Consider the following 22,713-nt stretch of genomic DNA (forward strand, 5'->3'; position numbering starts at 1 on the left):
TTTGATTGCTAGCAGCTCTCGGATACTGATGTCATAAATGCATTCTGCTGGGGTGAGTTTCCTCAAGAAAAGGGTGCAAAGGAGCAACTTCCTGGTGCCTTCTTGACGCTGCGAGAGGACGGCCCCAACACCCACAAAGGCTTTTGAGAGGTTCAGCCACTGGAGAATTGGCACTGAGCAGAAGAGGTTCTTCAGTTGTTGAAGGGCAGCTTTGGCTTCTGAATTCCAAAGGAAGGTGACTTGTTTAACATTCAGCAAGTCAGTACTCAAAAAGCCATTGCAGGACTTACCAAATGTGTTTCATGTGTTAGGCCAGGGAAGTGGAGCAGATGTGGATGATGTAATGAATCCGGTAGATGTAATGAAAGCCATCTACTACTTGTTCCTGGCATGAATCTAGATCAGTTTATAGTTGCTCCAGAGATTGAGCTTGGTGATGGTGTTCAGAACACTGTAATTGATACAGGAATGGAGTCCTTCATCTTTCTTCCTCACAAAGAAGAAAGCTGATCCCCCCTTGGGCTGTGGGCTTCCTACTAAGCACACTCTGCAAGGTAGCATTAAACAATCAGTATTGCATCCCTTAGACCAGGACCTGTTCTTCCCTGTCAACCAGTCGGTGTGGGGGATGTGCTGTCGTAACCACGGGACCACCCTGTCATGGACTGAAGGGAAAACCAGGAGCCCGATCTGTTCCTGGTGTGACACGTCCTCCTGCATTACCAGAGGGGCAGCTTTGTGAGTAATCCAGCAAGAGGCCAGCAGGGATCCGTCAACGCCACAGACGATGAGAGGGGGCGACACCAGTTTGAAATTGATCTGTGCTGATGTGCAAGCTTCTGGTCAATAAAGCTGCCCACAGCTCTGGAATCCAACAGGGCTTGCTCCTCCACTTGAGCCCTTTCCCAAAATAGAGCAACTGGAACCACCACCTGTCACTGAGTTACGGTCACCGGGGTGAGTACACCTACCTGAGTGGAGCCTGGGACCTCCTGGGTTGGCCGGTCTGCACAGGTGCAGCTGGCATGTCCTGGCTCCCCACAGTAGAGGCAGAGCTGATAATGGAGTCTCCACTGGTGCTTGGGTTGTAGCTGGACCGTGCCTATCTGCATAGGCTCAGGTTCTGTCGAGTAAAGGGGTGCTGGAGGGTGCAGGGGCTTGGTCCAGGCAAGGGAGTGCAAATGATATCAGATGGTGTTTTTTAGGGTGATGGAGAGTTGGATGTCCTCAAATGTCTGGGCTGTTCCAGGTTGAGTGCTCGACGATAGAGGATCTGTGGCAATCTGAGGGTGATCCCACCCCTGCAGCCAGGGCCCGGAACTCCAAGGTCAAGTCTGTGGCTGGTTGGTTCAGCAGCGTGGTCTTCTCGGCCCACAGCGTCATTGCCCACTCATGGGCACTGCCTGTGAGCAGCAGCAGCGACAATCCCCTGCTGGAGCTGTCTGACCAGGTGGTGAGCTGTGCGATTTGGGTCCATGCTGTTTGGCGAGGTATTCTGTTGTCTCAGGACCACAGAATGTGGAGCACTGGGGTTTTATTATTGAGAACAGGCATACCTAGAAATTGGCAAGCAGGATCATAGTCAAGGTCACTATGCAGGAGAAATTGTAACCCGGAGAAAAAGTTATTATTTTTGATAGACACAGTAGCAATGGTCAAGATGCAATGGTCAAGTAAAATGTCATTTTAGCCTTAGGGATGCACAACTTACTGGTTAACATATCAGAATCAGCCAATATTCTGTATAGATTAAGATATCAGCATTGGTCTGACGTGTCTATCTCGGTCGATAATAACACTTTATCAAAGTTAGCAGCAACAGAGCTAAAGACACATCTACTGAAATAATGGAGATTGGACAATCTGCTATTTTCCTGATTGGAGGATGAGGTATTTCATTGGGTCATTCATCACTTAGAAGAGGACTCAAAGTACCAGCCTGCAACATGTTCATTCATAATGGCCCACAGATCGATTGTTTTTTTTCCCCATAGAATAAAAAACAACATAACATCATAATCTGCAGGGACAAGTTCCAGCGCCACCAACCACTCTACAGTTCAGCAGTTGGTCTTTTATCAGTTTTACACTGGTTTGTTCTCCCTGTTTAAAAATAACAATGAAAACTAATGATATGAGATTAATCTTTCTTTATTCCATTAATAGTGTGTAATTAAGTTCCCATGGTAATATACATTAGTTATTTTAATTAGGCCATCAAAGTAATCAATTAATTGAATCAAATTGTGATAGAAGTTCAAAATTTCCAATGCATCTAATCGTTCCCTCAATAACTGTAATCAAATTAAATTGCCTTTGGCTAGCAATTTACACCCATAGCACACACACACACACACACACACACAAATTTCCCCTCGAAAATGTCAGAACTGTCTTGTAAATGTGAGTGTGTGCATGAGCCTCAGATCCTGCCCAGTTTTTGCCCACATATATATAACTGGAGCCTAAGACACAAGGCAGGAAATAGCAGAATGGGGGAGCCAAGAAGACCTAGAAAAAAACCCACGATGACAAGGGGCCAAACTCCATACGCCATGAACCCAGGTCCCAGACGTATAATGCAACACTGTTAACCACTGTGCCACCATGCTGTCCGTATGTGAATGGCTGATGCCTCATTCACATTTTATGCAACTAGTGACAGCTACAGATCGTTTCAAATTCCTGGGCGTAGGTTACAAGATGTACTATTTGAAAAATCAAATTAAATTATCAAATAAACACAAATGTACAGAATCTCAGCAGAATGAAATAATTATTACAATAAATAAATAAAAATGAAATAATAATAATAATAATTAAAATACATCCCAGTTCCCATTTTTAGATTTGCTATTTTTTTTCATGTGAAGGTGTGGATTGATAGTGCGAATTGTTGGCATGCAGGTGGTCATTTTGCTAAGTTACCTGCAGTTCCATGCTTTACAATGGGTGTTGCCTTTTTCCAACTTGCCCAAATGTTTTGTGTGATAAATCTGAGATTTTCCAGAAAAAGTTTCATGCACACATTTCAGGGTTATTTTCATTTGTACGCAAGTTTGATAAATGAGGCCACAGGATTTTGTGTAAGAAATTGCGTATGCTTATTTTGGGCTTCTTTTGTTCAGAAGGAACTTTGAGAAAAAAAAATCCTACAATGGCAAAGTACCTGCGGACTTTTTCTTCGTTCACTTATGTTCAGGTCAGACTGCCTTAAATCTGGCAAGTTATCCAGCTAAGCAAGCTTCATGATACAGGCCCCTGAAGTATACTGTTATCAATGTACATTCTCAAGACTTGGAGATTAATTAACATTATTCTAATAAATAGAAGAATCAATGAAAATTTCAATAAAAATATACACTCACCTAAAGGATTATTAGGAACACCTGTTCAATTTCTCATTAATGCAATTATCTAATCAACCAATCACATGGCAGATGCTTCAATGCATTTAGGGGTGTGGTCCTGGTCAAGACAATCTCCTGAACTCCAAACTGAATGTCAGAATGGGAAAGAAAGGTGATTTAAGCAATTTTGAGCGTGGCATGGTTGTTGGTGCCAGACGGGCCGGTCTGAGTATTTCACAATCTGCTCAGCTGGGATTTTCACGCACAACCATTTCTAGGGTTTACAAAGAATGGTGTGCAAAGGGAAAAACATCCAGTACGCGGCAGTCCTGTGGGCGAAAATGCCTTGTTGATGCTAGAGGTCAGAGGAGAACGGGCTGACTGATTCAAGCTGATAGAAGAGCAACTTTGACTGAAATAACCACTCGTTACAACCGAGGTATGCAGCAAAGCATTTGTGAAGCCACAACACGCACAACCTTGAGGCGGATGGGCTACAACAGCAGAAGACCCCACCGGGTACCACTCATCTCCACTACAAATAGGAAAAAGAGGCTACAATTTGCACAAGCTCACCAAAATTGGACAGTTGAAGACTGGAAAAATGTTGCCTGGTCTGATGAGTCTCGATTTCTGTTGAGACATTCAAATGGTAGAGTCAGAATTTGGCGTAAACAGAATGAGAACATGGATCCATCATGCCTTGTTACCACTGTGCAGGCTAATGGTGGTGGTGTAATGGTGTGGGGGATGATTTCTTGGCACACTTTAGGCCCCTTAGTGCCAATTGGGCATCGTTTAAATGCCACGGCCTACCTGAGCATTGTTTCTGACCATGTCCATCCCTTTATGACCACCATGTAACCATCCTCTGATGGCTACTTTCAGCAGGATAATGCACCATGTCACAAAGCTCGAATCATTTCAAATTCAATTTATTTCAAATCAATTCATTTCAAATCTTGAACATGACAATGAGTTCACTGAACTAAAATGGCCCCCGCAGTCACCAGATCTCAACCCAATAGAGCATCTTTGGGATGTGGTGGAACGGGAGCTTCGTGCCCTGGATGTGCATCCCACAAATCTCCATCAACTGCAAGATGCTATCCTATCAATATGGGCCAACATTTATAAAGAATGCTTTCAGCACCTTGTTGAATCAATGCCACGTAGAATTAAGGCAGTTCTGAAGGCGAAAGGGGGTCAAACACTGTATTAGTATGGTGTTCCTAATAATCCTTTAGGTGAGTGTATATGTATAACAAACAAACAAACAACAAACAAAGGTATTTTTGTATAGCGCATTATCACAACATTACATCGTCTCAAAGCGCTTTACAGCATCCCCACCCAAAGCCCCCAGTGAGTAAGCCATAGGTGACAGTGGCAAGGAAAAACTCCCTAGAAGGAACAAACCTTGGGAGGGACCAGACTCAAAGGGGGAGCCCATCCTCCAGGGGCTGGCAGGGAGAGGCAAGCCATTATTATTTAAGTTTTTATTTAAGTTTTATGCCCCTCCTGACATTCAGCTATATTATGGGTTAATCCCGACTTATTTAGTGTTTACCGATTATTAAAATGGGACTTTCATACCATCTCATTTAGGCAGGTTAAACAGGACTGTAAAGCATGATTGAACTACAAGCAAAATCATTTTGGTTTTTAATTACTTACCACAGGCTCTGGTCCTCAGTCTGAAACAGTACTGTTGTCTCAGTGACCTATAGCAATTACTTTGCATTTATAGTTTCTGTTAAGTAACATTACCTAGAATTAAAGATTATCATGGAGCATTGATTTACTATTGTGATTTATCTGGCTAGCACTACATGTGCGGTTATACATTAATTAATCAATATCCTTCAGATTCAGGAATTCCACATTGTTGTGGTGCAAGGTTGGTGTCATGGGGGAGCATTCATGGGCCATGCTTTCCTAAATGAGCTGTTGTGCCCCCAATGCTGCCCATTAAGGATTTTTTATTTTTTTTATTATTTTTTAATAAAAAAAGTTCATCCTACCCTTGCCTAGGGCTGGGCATTATATCAAATTTTTATGGAATATCAATATATTTTCAAAATTACAGGAAAAATTTAGGATGACACAATATTCTTGGTATCCATATACATGTATTGTGCATTAAAATTATGGCTCTATTAAAGATTTTTAATAGAGACCAATCATATTCCTTCCTGCTTGTAAACAATGCGAGAAGTTTGGTCCTGACATCACACAGAATTTAAGAGTCCACAGGGGAGCACTCATTGCATATTGCAAGAAGGCCAAACCCACCCATGGGCAGCCCTATCCAATGTTCCCACCAATGGGCAGCCTCGGCCATTTTTATGGCGCAAGAGTTCACTGCCATAGTAAGAAATAAGAGATTCTGCTAGTCGACAGTAGAAACATAGTGGAAAGAAAATCATGGTAGCTAGTTAACATTCGTTACTACAGAACGTGCCCAATGTAAGTTACAGAGAAGAAGATGTAACTTAACTAAAAGCTAGATCAGGCATGCCTTTTTTTACAGTGAGAGACACATTTACAAAGGGTATCAAATTACGACGGTATATTGGTGCAATCAACTGCTTGCCCAATTAAATAAAATAAAGCATTATCTATTTCTGTTTTTGCTCGTAATGAAATTTTAATGTGTTCAGTTGCTGCTTTCGTTTTTTTGGCTCAGTTTTTATATGTCTTTTCTTAAATAGTATATAGTGAGGGGAGCAGGGGCGGATTAAGGTGCACAGAGGCCCCTAGGCTACAGTAGTCTGTGGGCCCCCCAACCCCGCCCCCCTCCGCGCCAATGGGGGCCCCCTTGCAGGCTGGCACACGTGGGGTCCCTAGGCTTAAGCCATATCTAGCCTGTGCGTTAATCCGCCCCTGGAGGGGAGGTATGAACACACACACAGTCAAAACTTTTTGCACATCACAGGTTTTTACCACTTTACCATTTATTTCAAAACTACAATTTTTTTATTCTGTGTGAAGAACTATAAATAACAATACATGTAAAATAAAACAAGTTTCCATTATAACATGGAAAGAGTATGTAACAGTGCATGTCTGACATCCTATTAACTGGTTGTGTGGTGATGCCATAGTTAAATTCTAGGCTGTTCTTTAACTTTAAATGCAATCATTAACTGTTTCATCCCATGAAACAGAGCAGTATTTCATGTCCCTTGTAGAAAGAATGCCTTCAATTTTCTCTGCTGTATAAGTGCTAGATGAGGTTAGTTTTGATGAATCAAAGATATGACATTTTCTTGCTAATAAAAGGTACAGTGGTACCTCAGTTCTAAAACTTACTAGAACTCGAATTTCTTGAAAGTCGAACAAACCAGTCATAGAACTTGATCTGAATATCAGAAGTCGAACCGTGAACGCTGACCTAATGTAAATTGTACGCACCAGGAAATGTCATACTACAATGCAATTCTTACTTGAATGCCTTCTTCACAGACTGGACGTTTAACCAAATAAAGCAACTTACGTGTACTATTACAGTATTTATGTCATTTATTTAAACTTTATTTTACCAGGTAAATTAACTGAAAACCAGTTCTCACTGCTTTACATGATATTCGGGAGAAATAGCAGATTACGTATCGGAACTGCCTGGGATACAAACATCATGCGTGTAACTAAACTCTTCAGCCAATAAGGACAAAGGTGTGTCGTCGCAAGCCGGGTGAGAGGTCGCAATGCATCTAACCGTAATGCATTGCGTCAGGATCAAAATGCGTTGCTTTAAGCCAGCGCTGTAAGCAAGTCGAACGCACCCAATGACCGGATTGGGGAAACAAACTGAAACGCGGACTTAATACAGAGGACTAATGACAACAACCAGAAACAGCTGATCACATGGGGATCCCACACGAGGTTAACGAGGGGACGTGGCACACGGAAGGAGCGGACGATCGGGGCAGGACAGGGGTAATGGTGGGATAAGATCTTTATCGTTTTGGAAGCCATTAAGAAAAAAATGCTCTTCTTGTTTTGTCCTGTTCAATTTGTGTTTAAATGCTAAAAAAAGAAAAAAAAAGAAAACATATTTAGGTGCAATTTTGGGGGGCCGAGAACCAATTAATTGGTTTTCCATTATTTCTTATGGGAAAAATTAGATCAGAACTCGAACTTTTTAGGATTCGATCTGGAGTCCGGAACGGATTAAGTTCGAGAACCGAGGTACCACTGTACTTAAATGGTAAACATACTGTAAATTTACTTATTAGCAAACAAAACGGTATATTTTATATATTATATATGTTAAGTGAGTAACATGCAAATGTAGAAAATCTCAGTGTGTGCACAAACCCCAGGTTCCCCCCCCCCCCCCACACACACACATAGGTATAATGTCTTTTAATACGGTGCTGACTGGAACATAAATCAATGAAGTGGTACCTCAGTTCTCAAACTCATTAGAACTCGAATTTCTTAAAAATCAAACCAACGAGTTAAATTTTTTTTACCTAGAACTCGATCTGAATCTCAGAAGTCAAACCGTGAATGCCGACCTAAGATAGCGTGTACGCGCCGGGAAATGAGTCATGCTGCACGTCTCTCAGCGGAAACAAAGGGTAATGCTTCAGTTTCAGCCTCGCATTAGCTGTGATAGCACCGTGCATGTTTACACTAACTGAATACATATATTTAGACAGTAAAAATACATTTAGACAATGATAGACAGTAACAGTAATTATTATTATATAATAAAATACATTTAAAAATAAAGATTTCTTATTAATTATTTTAATATTGATAATAAAACATTAATATAATGGAACAGAGACAAAGGCGCAGATGTCAGGGTATCGGGGAATACGGGTTTAATTACAGGTAAGGCAGGCAAAACGCAGACGGACAATACAATGACCGGACTGGGAAAACAAACTGAAACGCGGACTAAATACAGAGGACTAATGACGACAACCAGAAACAGCTGATCACATGGGGATTCCACACGGGGTTTAACGAGGGGGCGTGGCACATGGAAGAAGCGGACAATCGGGGTTAGGACACATTGTTTTTTTTTTACTTTTTACACATTGTTTGGATACATTTATTTTCTTACTTTACAAGTTACTGTTTCTATAATTGTGCTTAGATGTCTTTAGTACAGTATATGCTTTTCTTGTTTTGTCCGGTTCATTTTCTGTGTAAATACTAAAAAAACACATATTTAGATGGGCCAGGAACCAATTAATTGAATTTTCCCTATAAGAAATAATGGAAAACCAATTAATTGGTTCCCGGCCCCCAAAAATTACACCTAAATATACATATATTTTTTTCTTTTTTAGCATTTAAACACAAAATGAACAGGATAAAAAAAGAGCATTTTTTTCTTAATGGTTTCCAAAACGATAAAGATCTTTTCCCAACATTACCCGTCCTGCCCCGATCGTCTGCTCCTTCCGTGTGCCACGCCCCCTCGTTAACCTTGTGTGGGATCCCCATGTGATCAGCTGTTTCTGGTTGTTGTCATTAGTCCTCTGCATTAAGTCCGCGTTTCAGTTTGTTTCCCCAGTCTGGTCATTGAGTGTGTTCGACTTGCTTACAGCGCTGGCTTAAAGCAACGCATTCTGATCCTGACGCAATGCATTACGGTTAGATGCATTGCGACCTTTCACCCAGCTGCACAAACTGGAACCGCCTCCGTGACGACACACCTTTGCCCTTATTGGCTGAAGAGTTTAGTTACACGCATGATGTTTGTATCCCAGGCAGTTCCGATGCGTAATCTGCTATATCTCCCGAATATCACGTAAAGCAGTGAGAACTGGTTTTCAGTTAATTTACCTGTAAAATAAAGTTTAAATAAATGACATAAATGCTCTAATAGTACACGTAAGTTAGTGGATTATTTATTGTTAGTTACTGTAATGTTGCGCCGCTTTATTTGGTTAATCGTCCAGTCCGTGAAGAAGGCAGTCAAGTAAGAATTGCATTGTAGTATGACTCATTTCCTGCCGCGTACAATTTATATTAGGTCAGTGTTCACGGTTCGACTTCTGATATTCAGATTGAGTTCTAGGTCAAACTGGTTTGTTCGACTTTCAAGAAATTGAAGTTCTAGTGAGTTCGAGAACCGAGGTACCACTGTGTATGCATATTTACAATAACAAACATACTAAAATAAAAATCAGCTGCCAAAGTGAACAGAAAGTCTAATATCTTGTTTCACCTATCAAACCGTAACACACATATTTGGCATCATGGATCGATGTTAATGATGATTCAACGATTGAAGGAAATTAAATTACCTAAACATGTTAAAACATCAAAAAAAAAATTACAGTTCCATTCCACAGAAGGATCCCAAAATTTCCTATTAATACATAACTAATGTGTAACATAACCTCAGATCCAAACTATGCAACACCCCCTGTAATTAATCACACTCAGAGGATCACAACTGACATCCTGAGTGGAGGAGTGGAAGACAGGTATACCAAAATAGTGTGGATTAACAAAATAATCAAGTCCTAGTAAACAACCAGGAAGACAAAATGGGCATTGGTTCAACTGGTTGTAGGATTAGGCTTTATGGTTTGGGTGTGTGTGCTGATGCTGGGAGGCAAAGCCCAAATCCATTTTGTGTTCTTTATTAATAAGTACAAATGAATGAATGGGCTTGTCACTTGACCTCAGGACATTCATGCTTCCCCCACCCCTCCTTCTTACACTATGTACAAAAATGAGTTGTTCTATTCATCTGGCCATGATTTTGTTCAAAGCAATGTACAGGATCATTCACTCAAAACTGCTACCATTTCATTAAAAAAAATATTATTAACAATTAAAAATTGTTAACAATTTAATTACATATTCTAATATCCATCCATTTTTTGTAACTGCTTGTCCTATTCAGGTTCACGAGGGGTCTGGAGCCTATCCAGGAGGCTAAGGGCACAAGGCAGGGAACAACCCAGAATGGGGTGCCAACCCATCACAGGTCACATCCACACACCATTCACTCACATATGCATACCACGAGCAATTTGGTAATTACAATGAACCCCAGTATGTTTTTTGGACTATTGGATGTTTTTTGGTACCCGGAGGAAAACCCATGATAACATGGGGAGAATATGCAAACTCAACACACATGGAACCCTGGCGAAGACTCAGGTCCCAGAGGTGTGAGCCAACAATGCCAACCACTGCACCATCGTACCGCCCCAATTCTAATATTGAACTTTTAATTATTTCCACAACCCCATTAAACAACGTATTTGTCCTACAACTACTGACAGCTTATTTCATTATTTTCCCCTAGTAGTTTTAAAATAATACCTATTCAAAGAAAGAGACTGACATATTAAAAAAAACACTGCTGTCAAATGTGTACATTGGAAACGGAATTAATGGAAGTTAATAATTTGAATATGTTTTATAAATATAAATGTCACAAAAATGTGGATTGTTACCAGAATATTTTATTTAAAAAATACTGGTACAGCTTTAGCACAATTAAGCAGATAGGCCTATTGACTTTAAAGGAAAATAAGATATTTATAATTTGAAGCCATAAATGAACGCTTTCTTGCACATTCACCATCATGGCCAGTTAATATCACTGTTTTCACATGTCCAGATAACACGCACTAAAATATAGCTAGGTTTTGTGCAACAATGACATATAATTTTAATATGCTTAATGTAATGGGTTTGTTGAAATACGTACACACAATAACAACATTGCCATACATACTACTAGTAAACATGGTTTATACACATACGGAAGGAACTATATGAATTTATGTGCGACGATATTCACCTCCCTCCGCCCCGATTCCGTGATTACAGATATGTTCTAATATTATTACTTAATAAAATTATCGCGTCGCTATTTTACGAATGTCTCGCTCAGAACTAGCAAATGTTTTTCTGCATGACAATACTGCACATTATAATTAGGTACCCAAAAATTATCAAATGAAAACAGTGTATGGCCTACTCTGCGCATTCATGTTATGTTTTTTTTTTTTACAGTCGCTCTCCAAACCAACGGAGGAAGTTCATATTTAAAATAAACGGAATAGTGTCACTCTAAGTAAAACGTTCCGAGAAATCGCTCCCAATGATTTATAGTTGGGTCAGATATATTTGTGGCTGTCACTGAACATGTGAGACAAACAGAGACAATATCCAAGAGGTACATATCACAATTACCTTTCGCTAAGAACAATGACGCTATATTTGCTCATTATAAAACGCTCACCCCAGCTATCCTTGTCTTTGCGGTTCCTAGCCATGGAGCTGCCAGGTATGTCAGACAATTATTGCGTGTGCTGCTTCGATTGAATAATATTCTAGTAAGCGAACACGCAGACGAAGGAAATCTCTGTCATTCAACGCTGAGAATGCTTTCTCAGGAAAAAAGAGCATGGATGGATGAAGCCTCATTCTCATCTCAGACACAGCCACGACGTGTAAATGCCACCAGGGGGAGTGATTCGCGTAATCTTCGAAAACAACACCTACAAGTAGGTATAAGCAAACCAATCTATTGAATTTGAAAGTTGCCCTGTCGATAGCCGGCGGCTGCATCAAATTACATCTCTCGTGAATTCACTAGGAAAAGCAGATTTAAAATGAATATGCTTTTACAATGTATTTATCTGATAAACCTATTAATTTTCCCGTTTGTAACTTAGCTAACCACTTTAATCCTACTTAAATTGACGAATTTTATATGAAAAAATATGAAACATGGCCGTTTCAATGTTCATCCGCTTGTAACGACATTTACTTTACGTTTAATTATCATACCCTTCACTAAAAGGGAATGCCGTGAACAGTCTAAAGAGTCATATGATATTACTTCCTTTCAATTGATTTTCAAAACAGCGCCTTCAATAACACATTATTATAGCAAACATCTAAATTTTCGATATAATAATATTCGTCATAGAATGCAGAAATCAGAAACTTTTCTTTCTAATAATATGGAATTGGGACAATCTGTGATCCCTTTTCCCTATATAACACCATAGAGTTTGCATTATTATTTACTTTTCAAATAATTCCATAGATATAGATATGTATAGACAGGAAATGATATAACGGTCTACGAATCTTGAGGTGAAGTATACTTTTTTTAAATTGGTTCTGTAAAATAGCGTGTGTGCGGCTGGCCTCGAGTAACCGAGGTGTGTGTAGTGGATGAATTCCTTTTGTGCAAAACGTTTCGCACAGACATCTAGACGCTTGGTGACTTCTGGGTATTTCAGGCGCTCGTTTAAAATATTACGTAGATCGTACGGGCTTATATACAGTTAAACGTCGACTACTAAATATATATTTTCTAAATATTAGTAGCTAATTCTGACCCATCAATATGTTTTCTATTTCTCAAAAATATTTGACTTAGATATGCAAATGTTGCGTAAGTATTCATAGTTACACTCTCTATAGCTAGCATAGCTAGCCTGTTACTAGTTAGCCGTCTGGAGAAATAGTTGACCAGCTACAACTTCAAATCATTAATCGCCAAGCTGTCCTAGAAGGAAGCAACCTTTTAGTCAGGTAAGACGATAAAACTCGCAAAAATATAAACAGGGCAGTTTAATATTTCGTATTTTAATTCATTTGTGCCAAATGCGTAACTGGCTTGTTGAGTGTTGCCAAAAGTGCTTGCTCTGTGGACGGGCATTAACTATCAAAGTTAGCTAGCTAGAAACAATCGATTTCTCATTTCCCCCTTTATTTCAGGAATACTGTTGTGTTGTATAATCGTTGTATATATAAAATTGCAAATAGTGAGAGAATATTATATATATATATATATATATATATATATATATTGTGAAGAACGCGAATACAGACATTTTACTTTTTTGATATGTGGTTTGTCTATTAGACGTATTCAAAACGACGTACTTAATATTTATTTTTGTATATACGAACAAAAAATATTCTTACGAGTTGATTATTTACCATAATTACTACTTTGTGTTTATTGACAATCGTTTTTTCCTCTTTCTTAACAGCAGGAAATGGGCCAGAAGCCATTTTTGGAAGTAAAAATTTTGCTTCTATAAAAAGGAAAGGAACTAGTTACCTAGATGGTATAGACAGAAGATTTATTTTCTGTGATGTTTTAATGTGAAAGATTGAACGGCATGGATGTGATCACCCGACCTAGCGGGGAAATTCAAAGAAGAAATCCACAGCATGATTTTGAGCTTATACAACGAGTTGGGAGCGGCACGTATGGGGACGTATATAAGGTATTTATTATGATGTTTCTCAATATTGCTTTTGTTGTCAATAGTTTATTTACAGAGAATGATTGTGTACTGGTAACTGCCCGTGGATCATCATTTAGGCGCAAATTTTCACCCACACACTTTCTCTGTAAAACTCTGATTGACTGTCTGTAGCTGGCTAAGTATTTCAATAAAGCGTTTGATTAAAATAGCGTGTCAAACAATCCTATTGTTCACATTAAATTAATCTCACGTGGAGTTTGCTGATTGTTTATTTCAGTGGAATGTCTTACACTTAATTTCATTATGGTAAATATACAGTACGTGTTTTCCGCTGACACGTGTGTGGATGACTAACTAGCAAAATAAACTGCTTTGTGACTGTTATGTTTGATGGTTATGTGTAATGTATATTTACTTGAATGCTTAAACTGCACTAGTCCAAATATTTTCTTTTGGTTTGCCAGCACTTGAGAAAGTAATGGTTGACCTTGATGTTGTAGAAAGCTACATCATTTTGTACGTGTTAATACATATCAGACATTTTAATATAAAGTTTACATATTCATACATATAAATGCATGAGAGTAGTTTCTAAAAGTTCTTTTAGACGTTTTATTAGAAATACCATAATAACTGATTTATCTGTAGCAAACCAAGCTTTTCTGATGAGCCTGAAACCATTTAAATTGTCTCACCACCACAAAAGAGTAGAGAAAAAGATTTGAATTGCTCTAAAAACCGTTTAAACAGCTACAATAATAACCCTTAGATGTAATTGTTTCAATGGGATTTGTGACGCATCTCCTGTTTTACAGTTTTGAATGTATGCAGTTTTCATGACATGGAAGAGTTAGTCTTTTTCTTTGATTTCAAATATATTGCTATATAATATATATATATATATATATATATATATATATATATATATATATATATATGTACTTCTAAACATGTTGCATAAGTGAGATATAGTTTTGGTTTCGAAAATGGGAGCCGATTCTTTAAAAAGTCAAAACCTTTGTGAAAAGATCTATCCCAGAACAGTTTTCCTAGGCCAGCTCTTCTAGATCTTTACCTAGTATGGTATTACAAAAATATTTATACTGCATTAAAATATTGGATTGTTCTGTACAGTACTGTGCAATAGTCTTAGGCAGTCACAGAAACTGATCTTCATAATCTCATGATAAGAAAATGATCTTCATGTTGATGTAAAACTATGATAGTTCGTCTTTTGACGTGTCAGCTTAGCCATTTCAAAACCTCTCCTAAAATCGCCAACGTATTTCCAGCACCTGTCTAATTCACCCATGTATTTTTTTCAGTCAATACCCCATTGCATTTATTTAACAAGTCAAGTTAATTAATTGAGCTAGTGGAGGAATTTAACAAATACATAAAATAGCTGGGGTGCCCCTACGGAGAGGTTTGGGAACCAAAGCGGAGTTTATCTAGCTGGCCAACAAACAGCTAGATAGACAGAGGAAATCCTTCTTTGTTTTTTATTGTGTTAATGTTAGATTGCATATGTTACAGTGTTAAATTGTCTTTTTCTGAGGAAATATGTACTTACTACCAAGATAGATAGCCATAAATATTTCGATTTACCAGTTAACGTTGTTAAAGCTGAGAGAAACAAGCTAGTGATTTCTGGCTGGACAAAAGAGCAGTTGCAGCTACTAGTTGCCTTGCCAGTTGTCTGAATGAAGGTCTCTGGTTAAATATACAGTTGCAGACTCACAGAATAACTTTATTAAATAATTACTTAAAATTTCGTCAATATAGCATTCCTGGTATGCAAGTTTCTTTTGTATGAAAATTATAATGGAAAAGATCTCTGGAAAATTAAATACTAGAACTGTCAGAAGAACTAGCTGTCAGGTCTGTATCTGTTCTTTTTAAAAGATCTTTTCAGCTTGTATGAACTTTTTATGTGAGAATGTTGTGCTATGTGCTCTCTAGCATGGGTGACCTTTTTTTCCCCTTAGGTCCATTATTGTAACTCTACCAACTGTCAGTCTGTGGAATTGACAGCTGGTAGGTAATTATTCTATGGAAAATATGAATATAATGTGCCTTCAACGCTATAGTTAGCTGTTGTTGAGGTGGTTATGGATGGATTAACATGTTTTTTCTTGCTTCACTCTAACCTTTCTCAAGATTCTTTAAATCTTCATCTTCTGCTTTAAGTGTGGTGTCATCAGTATGTTGTTGGTTCAGCCCAACCTCTGTCATATGTCATGGATGTACAAACATAATGTAGTAATTTGTAATGGTGTAACTGTTCTGAAACCACGATACAGACATTCATGATCTCTTGCCGCGATTCTGTATGTCGAAACCGCGACACCTCAGCCCTTATGCCGACCCACTGCCACCACTGCAGGTGCATCCTGTTCAGCTCTTCTTACATTACTAATATTACAAAATTCATTATTCATTTTACATTTAACATTATGACATGTTTTAATCACAAAATAATTATTGTATTTAAAGTAAGGGTGCCTTCCAACTGTGTGTCACGTGACTATTTTGGTTCAGTCATAATCCAGTGGTCACACCTGCAGTAAAAGCTAGAATATTTTCATTAGCTCAAGATAGATAATAACCCTCTTTAGTGTTACAAATTGCTGGTGATTCATAAAATCCTCAATGGGTTGTATTAAGCTGACATCATTGTCCAAAGTACTCATAAATGAAAACGAGACGGTGGCCATTTTACTGGGGAACAAGTAGTAATAGCAGCAAAATGGAAAAAAAAATCTAAGTTTCTTTTGTATACCTTTTGGTAGAGGTGGGTGATAAATCGATTTTATCGATTAATTCGAATTTACAGTTCAGGATGATGTGTTTTTATGAAAATCGATTTCGTTACTTATTTTACACGCGAGCGCCTAAAGCGGAACTAATGTGACGCACCGTTCTTCACAGGTAAATTAACGCGGCACACCCAAACACTCTAGTGGATTCAGAAACAACATGACAATGGTTCAGTTTTGCAAAAGACATGGTGCCCATACATACTGTGTAAAAGCTGGGATTCATTAACATGCTAAAAGTTTTTACAAGTTTCTAAAAGTGTTTACAATGGCGTGGTCTGCCATCTCGCTTACAAGCATCTTTTTTGGCTTGCCAGGTTGCACTTTAACTCTAAAGTAAAATAAATAAAAATAAAGTTAACTTGTTTTGAACCATTTATTTGTCATCTGTAGTTTGATTTTGAGTAGGGGAGGGGAAATAGATTAAAATCGAAAATTGGATTTATTGTGGAAAAAAAACGGTGATTTTATTTTTAGGATATATCGCCCAGCTCTACCTTTTTGTTTAGTAAAAATCAAGGCAAAGTAACTGAAAAACTACCGGAAAGGCAATGGAAATCTTAGATAAATTGAAAGAACTTGAATCACAGTACTGTCAGAATGTGGCATGTTTTGTGTTCTGAGCATTTCCTTACAGGCGTTTTGTTCCATCCAGACTATTCAAACAAAGCCAACCATAAAGTAACTAAAACCACGTGATATAATGGCAGTATTTCAATTAAATGTATTTAAAATATGTATTTATTTTTAGTATTTTGTCATTTATTTTGCTGGATGGAAAAAATCTGCATAATATTTTGAGAAATTGTATTTTATTTCCCTTGTCATTTTAAGAACCTTCATCACCAGGCTTACAGACACTTAAATATAGCCTATCACCATCTTTAAAAGTAATCCAAGGAAAGAAGCTGCTTTGATGATTTGTGCAAATTTCCTTTATGTAAAGTATGTAGTAAAATAGGCCTATATTGCTCTCTCAACGTCAGTATAGGACAAAAAAATAGAGCATGGAATAGTATTATAACTTCCCTAACCTTACCTGTTACCTGACAGGAATTTGTTAATCCACCGAAAGGCAATGTGTGTTTCTGTGGGTTACAACTCTGCCAACCAGAGGATTTGAACTGATACCTTTCTGATAACAGGTACAGAGTAATTTTGCTGTTTGGCCACTGAGCAAGGCTCCAATTGCTCCAGGGACTGGCTGACCCTGTTTTCTTAATTGTATGTTGCTTTAAGTTTTTTTTTTTTTTTTTTTGGTAGTTTAATTCAAAAAGGTAAAACCTTCATAAATGCTATATATGTGGCAGTGGTGGCTTAATGGTTAGGGAAGCGCACTCGTAATCGGAAGATTGCAGGTTCAAATCCCCGACCAGCAAGACACCACTGAGGTACCCTGAGCAAGGTACCGCCCCCAAGCACTGTTCCCCGGGCGCTGAATTAGCTGCCCCCTGCTATGTCACGAAAGTCACATATGGGTTAAATGCAGAGGACACATTTCGTTGTTGTGCACTGTGTGCTGTGGTGTGTCAACAATGACAAATAATCACAAATAAAAAAATAAAAAAAATATTCATTGCATGTAAAAGTGGAATATTTCAAAACCTTTTTTATGTTGATTAAAGAAATCCAGCTTATCAAATGATTAGAATATTACCTACATTCAATCAAAAAAGGGATTTACAACTTCTGAAAAGTGTGTTCATTTATGCAGTCAATTCTTGGTTGGGGCTTTTTTGCCATGAATTACTTTACCAGTATGGCGTGGCATGGAGGCAATCAGCTTGTGGCACTGCTGAGGTGTTATTGATAGTGGCCTTCAGCTCGTCTGTATTTTTGTGTCGGGTGTGTCTCATCTTCCTGACAATACCCCATTGATTCTGTGTGGGGATCAGGTCAGGCAAGTTGGCTGGCCAATCAAGCACAGTAATATCATGGTCAGCAAACCATGTAGTAGACGTTTTGGTACTGTGGGAAGGTGCCAAGTCCTGCTGGAAAAGGAAATTGGTAGAAATGCACTGATCAATTGGCCAGGGACCAGAATTGAGTGATTTTCAGCTTGCTTGGCCTGGACAAGAGAACAGCTGATCAGTCTTGTGTATTTCCGATACCGAACAGGTCCATTTTACGCATGCGCCATCATACGCACAGTGGGGCAGGCAATAGCTTCGCAACTAGGTGCACACTCACAGCCACACGTTGTTAGTGTGGAAGTTCTTCACTGTGAGTGAAGATGACACAGAGCTTGCAATTTGCATTACGTGTAAAGCCAACATAAACTGATTGTTAAACATATATTAAATAATCTTGAAAAGGAATAATCATTAAAATTACAAAGCTAGCTATGGGCCAATCCACTTTTTTTTTTAGTTCTGATACAGATTCCAATACAAGAGCTCTTTTTACTTTGTTATACTTTATATATTAATTTTTCTTAAGTTAGTAAATACAGATGGAATAAATGTATGACAAAAAATAATTAGGCTACTACAAACATACATAATGTACTGTTCCACCTCGTTTGTACGTCTTGTTTTAAGCATTTTTGAGGCATTGCCAGTTCAATATGAATATCTTCAAAGTAAGTATAAAGTGGCGAATGCTTAAAATTTGTGGGTGACATTTTTCACCCACAAGTGGCGAATGCTTGCATTGGTGTCAGCTCAGTTACACTTTGTTGCAATGGCAGCCCCTCTTGTATTACAAGCTGCAGAGAGTTTGCAAAACAGTCCAAGTTAGCAACGCCCAAATCATTGCTTTTTTTTTGTCTCGCACAGTTGCGTGCGCTTTAAGTGGAATTGTCCATTAAACGCTATTCCCACCTCTCAAAACTTTATTTTACAAAGATTGTAAATCGCTGTGCTAATGGTTTCTGTTAAAAGTGTAAAATACTCCCAGAGCATCACATCTAGGGATGGCACGGTTCATGAAAAAAAACCGAACCGTTCGGTTCACCTGTCTCGGTTCGGAGCATGCATGCGTCGCACGGTTCGACGGTTCATGACATGCGCAATGTAGCCTTGTGCCCCCTATGTGACGTCAGTGTGTTTCCCTTTCGCGCGAAAGAATAGGCTATATGCACAGAGCGGTGTGACGTAGTTCCGGTAAAAGTTCAGCCAGCTAAGTAATTTCCGGTAGCCTTTCGTTTGCTGCGTTTAGCTCGTGTTTTCGGCGTTACCACCCAGTCTCTGAAGAAAACGTTTAAATTTCAGCCGACCGATAGCACAACATCTGAACACTGTTGTGCGCCTTTGTTGTGTGACTTTACTTAATGTGCGGTTAGGCACTTTGTTAAAGAAAATTAAGTTAAGTTATCTGTGACAAAGCACTCCAGTGAGTGTCATGCTTCGATCGTTCGCTCTTTCCGTTTCCACGCCCCCTCGTTAACCCTGTGTGGATTCCCCGTGTTTACCAGCTGTTCCTGATTGTTGTCAAATTTGTCATTACTCCATTGTATTTAGTGCGCGTTTCCGTTTCTTTCTCCAGTCCGGTCATTATATTGTAATTCTGCTTTACCGCTCGTCTGTGTTCCTTTTGCTCATTAAACCCCGCATTCCCCCGATCCTAGGTCTCCTCGCCTCTGCTTCCCCGGTCAGCGTTGTAACAGTGAGCCTGCTTCCATGCTGCAATGTGAACATTTGCCATGTACCTAAAAATTCTGTTTATTGCACAGTGTCTGACCACACAGACCTACAGACTATTGCCAGATGATCATACTAGACATATCAACTGGACTATTACAGATTGATGTCTTGTACATACACAGAAACTGATTTTATCGATTACTCAAGAACATTCAATATAATTAATACCAATTTTTTTTCACGTATTTCTTTCTTTCTATATATATATATATATATATATATATATATATATATATATATATATATATATATATATATATATATATATATATCTGTATATATATATATATACATATATATATATATAAATAAATAAATATAAATATAAATAAAACGAACCGAATCAGGCTTAATCAAGATAGGTGATCTATCATTTTAACGATCCCCAATTAAATTAACCCCGTGGACCGGACAAATACAAAACGAATGATTAAACATTATATGCGTCTCTTTTTGTATGTTTTCTAAATAAGACCGCGTGCCCATACCCAACTGTAATAGCGATTAAAGCGATCTATTCTTTTAGCATTTATGTTAAGGCAAGACTCTTATTTTATTACTGTTCTGGGATTAATAATGTTTAATAATTTTAATAATGTGCTTTAAGTCAAGTCAAATTCAGTTTATTCATGATTACATGATATAACTTTTTTAATACTGTATCCTAAATTGTGGATAATTAAGCTATATATCATATGCTGAAGTACATTTCTGGAGTGTTAAAGATTAAAAGAAAAAATAACAAGAACCGTACAGAACCGAAAACCGTGACCCTAAACCCTACAAACCGAACCGTGCCACCCCTAATCACATCTTATCTTATGCTCCTCGTACTGCAAAGGGTATGCACATGATGTCACAGCAGGCGGAAGTCACTGTACTCACACCCACTGAGTGGCAAAAAAGACTGAGGGGCAGCTTTAGCGTTCGATTTGAATGCTGCAAAAACACATGTAAAATGGGAAAGAGCCATCATGCGACTGATTGTGCAAATAGCTCATATTTCATGTTAAATCTATCTTTTTAGAGATTGCCAAAAACTAAATAAGTAAGTATAGGACATGGATCGGTCACGCATGGCCGATACCCGATCCATCAAATAGGTCTGGATTGGCACCAATACCAATCCGATATTCGGATCGGTTCATCTCTAATTAATATTACCATGCACCTATTATTATTTGGAAGAGTATACTACACTACTCTTCAGTTTTATTTGGAGGTTTGTAACCTAAGGACTTTTTTGGTCAATCTGGTGAATTTAAACATAGTGGAAAATGGTATAAGTAACTGACATTTGTTATTTAAATCTGTTGCACCTGCTCTTGTTTGGTAACGTAAAATATGTCAGACAAAGTTGGGTATACAACAGCTCATTTTCAGTGAATTATTATTTGTACCTCTTTCCAGTCAAAGCACTTTATTCTTAAGTGAGAGAAGATCCTGTAACTTGGTGCAGTTTGGGGAAATTGTAAATTTCTTTTATTATGAAGCTTAAATTTTGCATTGTAGAAAAGCTGATTTTTGTTTGTATATGCTGTCAATTATAGTTCTTAGAAAGAAAATTGGAATCGGAAAAAATCAGTATTGGCCTGTTACACTTGCCAGAAATCGGCTAAGAAAATTTCAATCAGTGCATCTCTAGGAATTGGCATCTCCATGAAGTCTAGCTCTAAAATCTCTTGGTACCATACCATACCATACCAACTTTATTTATAAAGCACTTTACAAACCCACACTGGACCAAAGTGCTGTACAGAATCAAATAAAAACAAAAAACTGAAAAGCTTAATAGCACATATAACAGAAATAAACAAAAAACATCAAACAAGATAGGAGCAACAACTGTAGAATACGAACAAATAACGCAAAAATAGAGTAAATAAAATAAATGAAATAAGACAAATGAGTCAACTGCCAGCATCTTGCAAGTCATCAAAGGCTATGGAAAAAAAAATGGGTTTTAAGAAGAGATTTAAAAACAGCAAGGGAAGAAGCCTGTCTAATGTGCAAAGGCAGTTTATTCCACATTGTTGGAGCTGCAAAAGCGAAAGCCCGATCCCCTCTAAGCTTACGCTTAGTTTTCGGCACACACAGGAGCAGCTGATCAGCTGACCTGAGAGAGCGGGAGGGCGAATAAGGGTGAAGTAGCTCAGACAGGTAGGTCGGGGCCAGACCATTTAATGCTTTATAAGCAAACAGGAGAATTTTAAAATGAATCCTCAAATATACAGGGAGCCAGTGAAGTGAGGCTAAAACCGGGGAAATGTGCTCATACTTCCGAGTGCCAGTTAACAGACGTGCGGCAGCAATTTGTACCCGCTGAAGTTGAGCAATTGAGGAACCATTAACCCCCACATAGAGCGCATTGCAATAATCAATTCTAGTAGTGACAAAGGCATGAATTACTGTCTCAAACTGCTGCCTAGGGAGAACAGATTTTAGTTTAGCCAGATTTCTCAAGTGAAAGTAGCTTGATTTAACAACATCCCTAATCTGACTATCAAATCTAAGATCCACATCCACTTTGACACCTAAATTTCAGATGACTGGTTTTACATACTGGGACAAAGAACCCAGATCCACAAAAGGGTTCTCAGAGGATCCTCCAAAGACCATCATCTCTGTCTTTTTTTCATTGAGTTGTAATAAATTGAGGGTCAACCAGGAT

The 22,713-nt window shown here is 38.4% G+C and overlaps 1 protein-coding gene and 1 long non-coding RNA gene across 2 annotated transcripts in view; both read left to right on the forward strand.

The window, feature by feature from the left end:
• The first annotated feature begins 11,381 nt into the window (after nucleotides 1-11,381).
• LOC140586903 (uncharacterized) lies at nucleotides 11,382-11,851 on the forward strand. The gene is made up of 3 exons (XR_011988695.1): nucleotides 11,382-11,520; nucleotides 11,617-11,631; nucleotides 11,741-11,851. It is a non-coding gene; the product is annotated as an uncharacterized lncRNA (long non-coding RNA).
• A 673-nt stretch (nucleotides 11,852-12,524) lies between these two features.
• The window catches only part of LOC111833030 (mitogen-activated protein kinase kinase kinase kinase 5), a 123,510-nt gene continuing 113,321 nt past the window's right edge, over nucleotides 12,525-22,713 (forward strand). Inside the window, exons 1-2 of the mRNA XM_072708406.1 lie at nucleotides 12,525-12,893; nucleotides 13,358-13,597. Of these exons, the coding sequence (XP_072564507.1) occupies nucleotides 13,490-13,597 (108 nt within the window). The 5' untranslated portion in view covers nucleotides 12,525-12,893; nucleotides 13,358-13,489. The remainder of the gene's footprint in view (nucleotides 12,894-13,357; nucleotides 13,598-22,713) is intronic.

This window comes from Paramormyrops kingsleyae, unplaced genomic scaffold (genome assembly GCF_048594095.1).
Source record: "Paramormyrops kingsleyae isolate MSU_618 unplaced genomic scaffold, PKINGS_0.4 ups84, whole genome shotgun sequence".
NCBI lineage: Eukaryota > Metazoa > Chordata > Actinopteri > Osteoglossiformes > Mormyridae > Paramormyrops > Paramormyrops kingsleyae.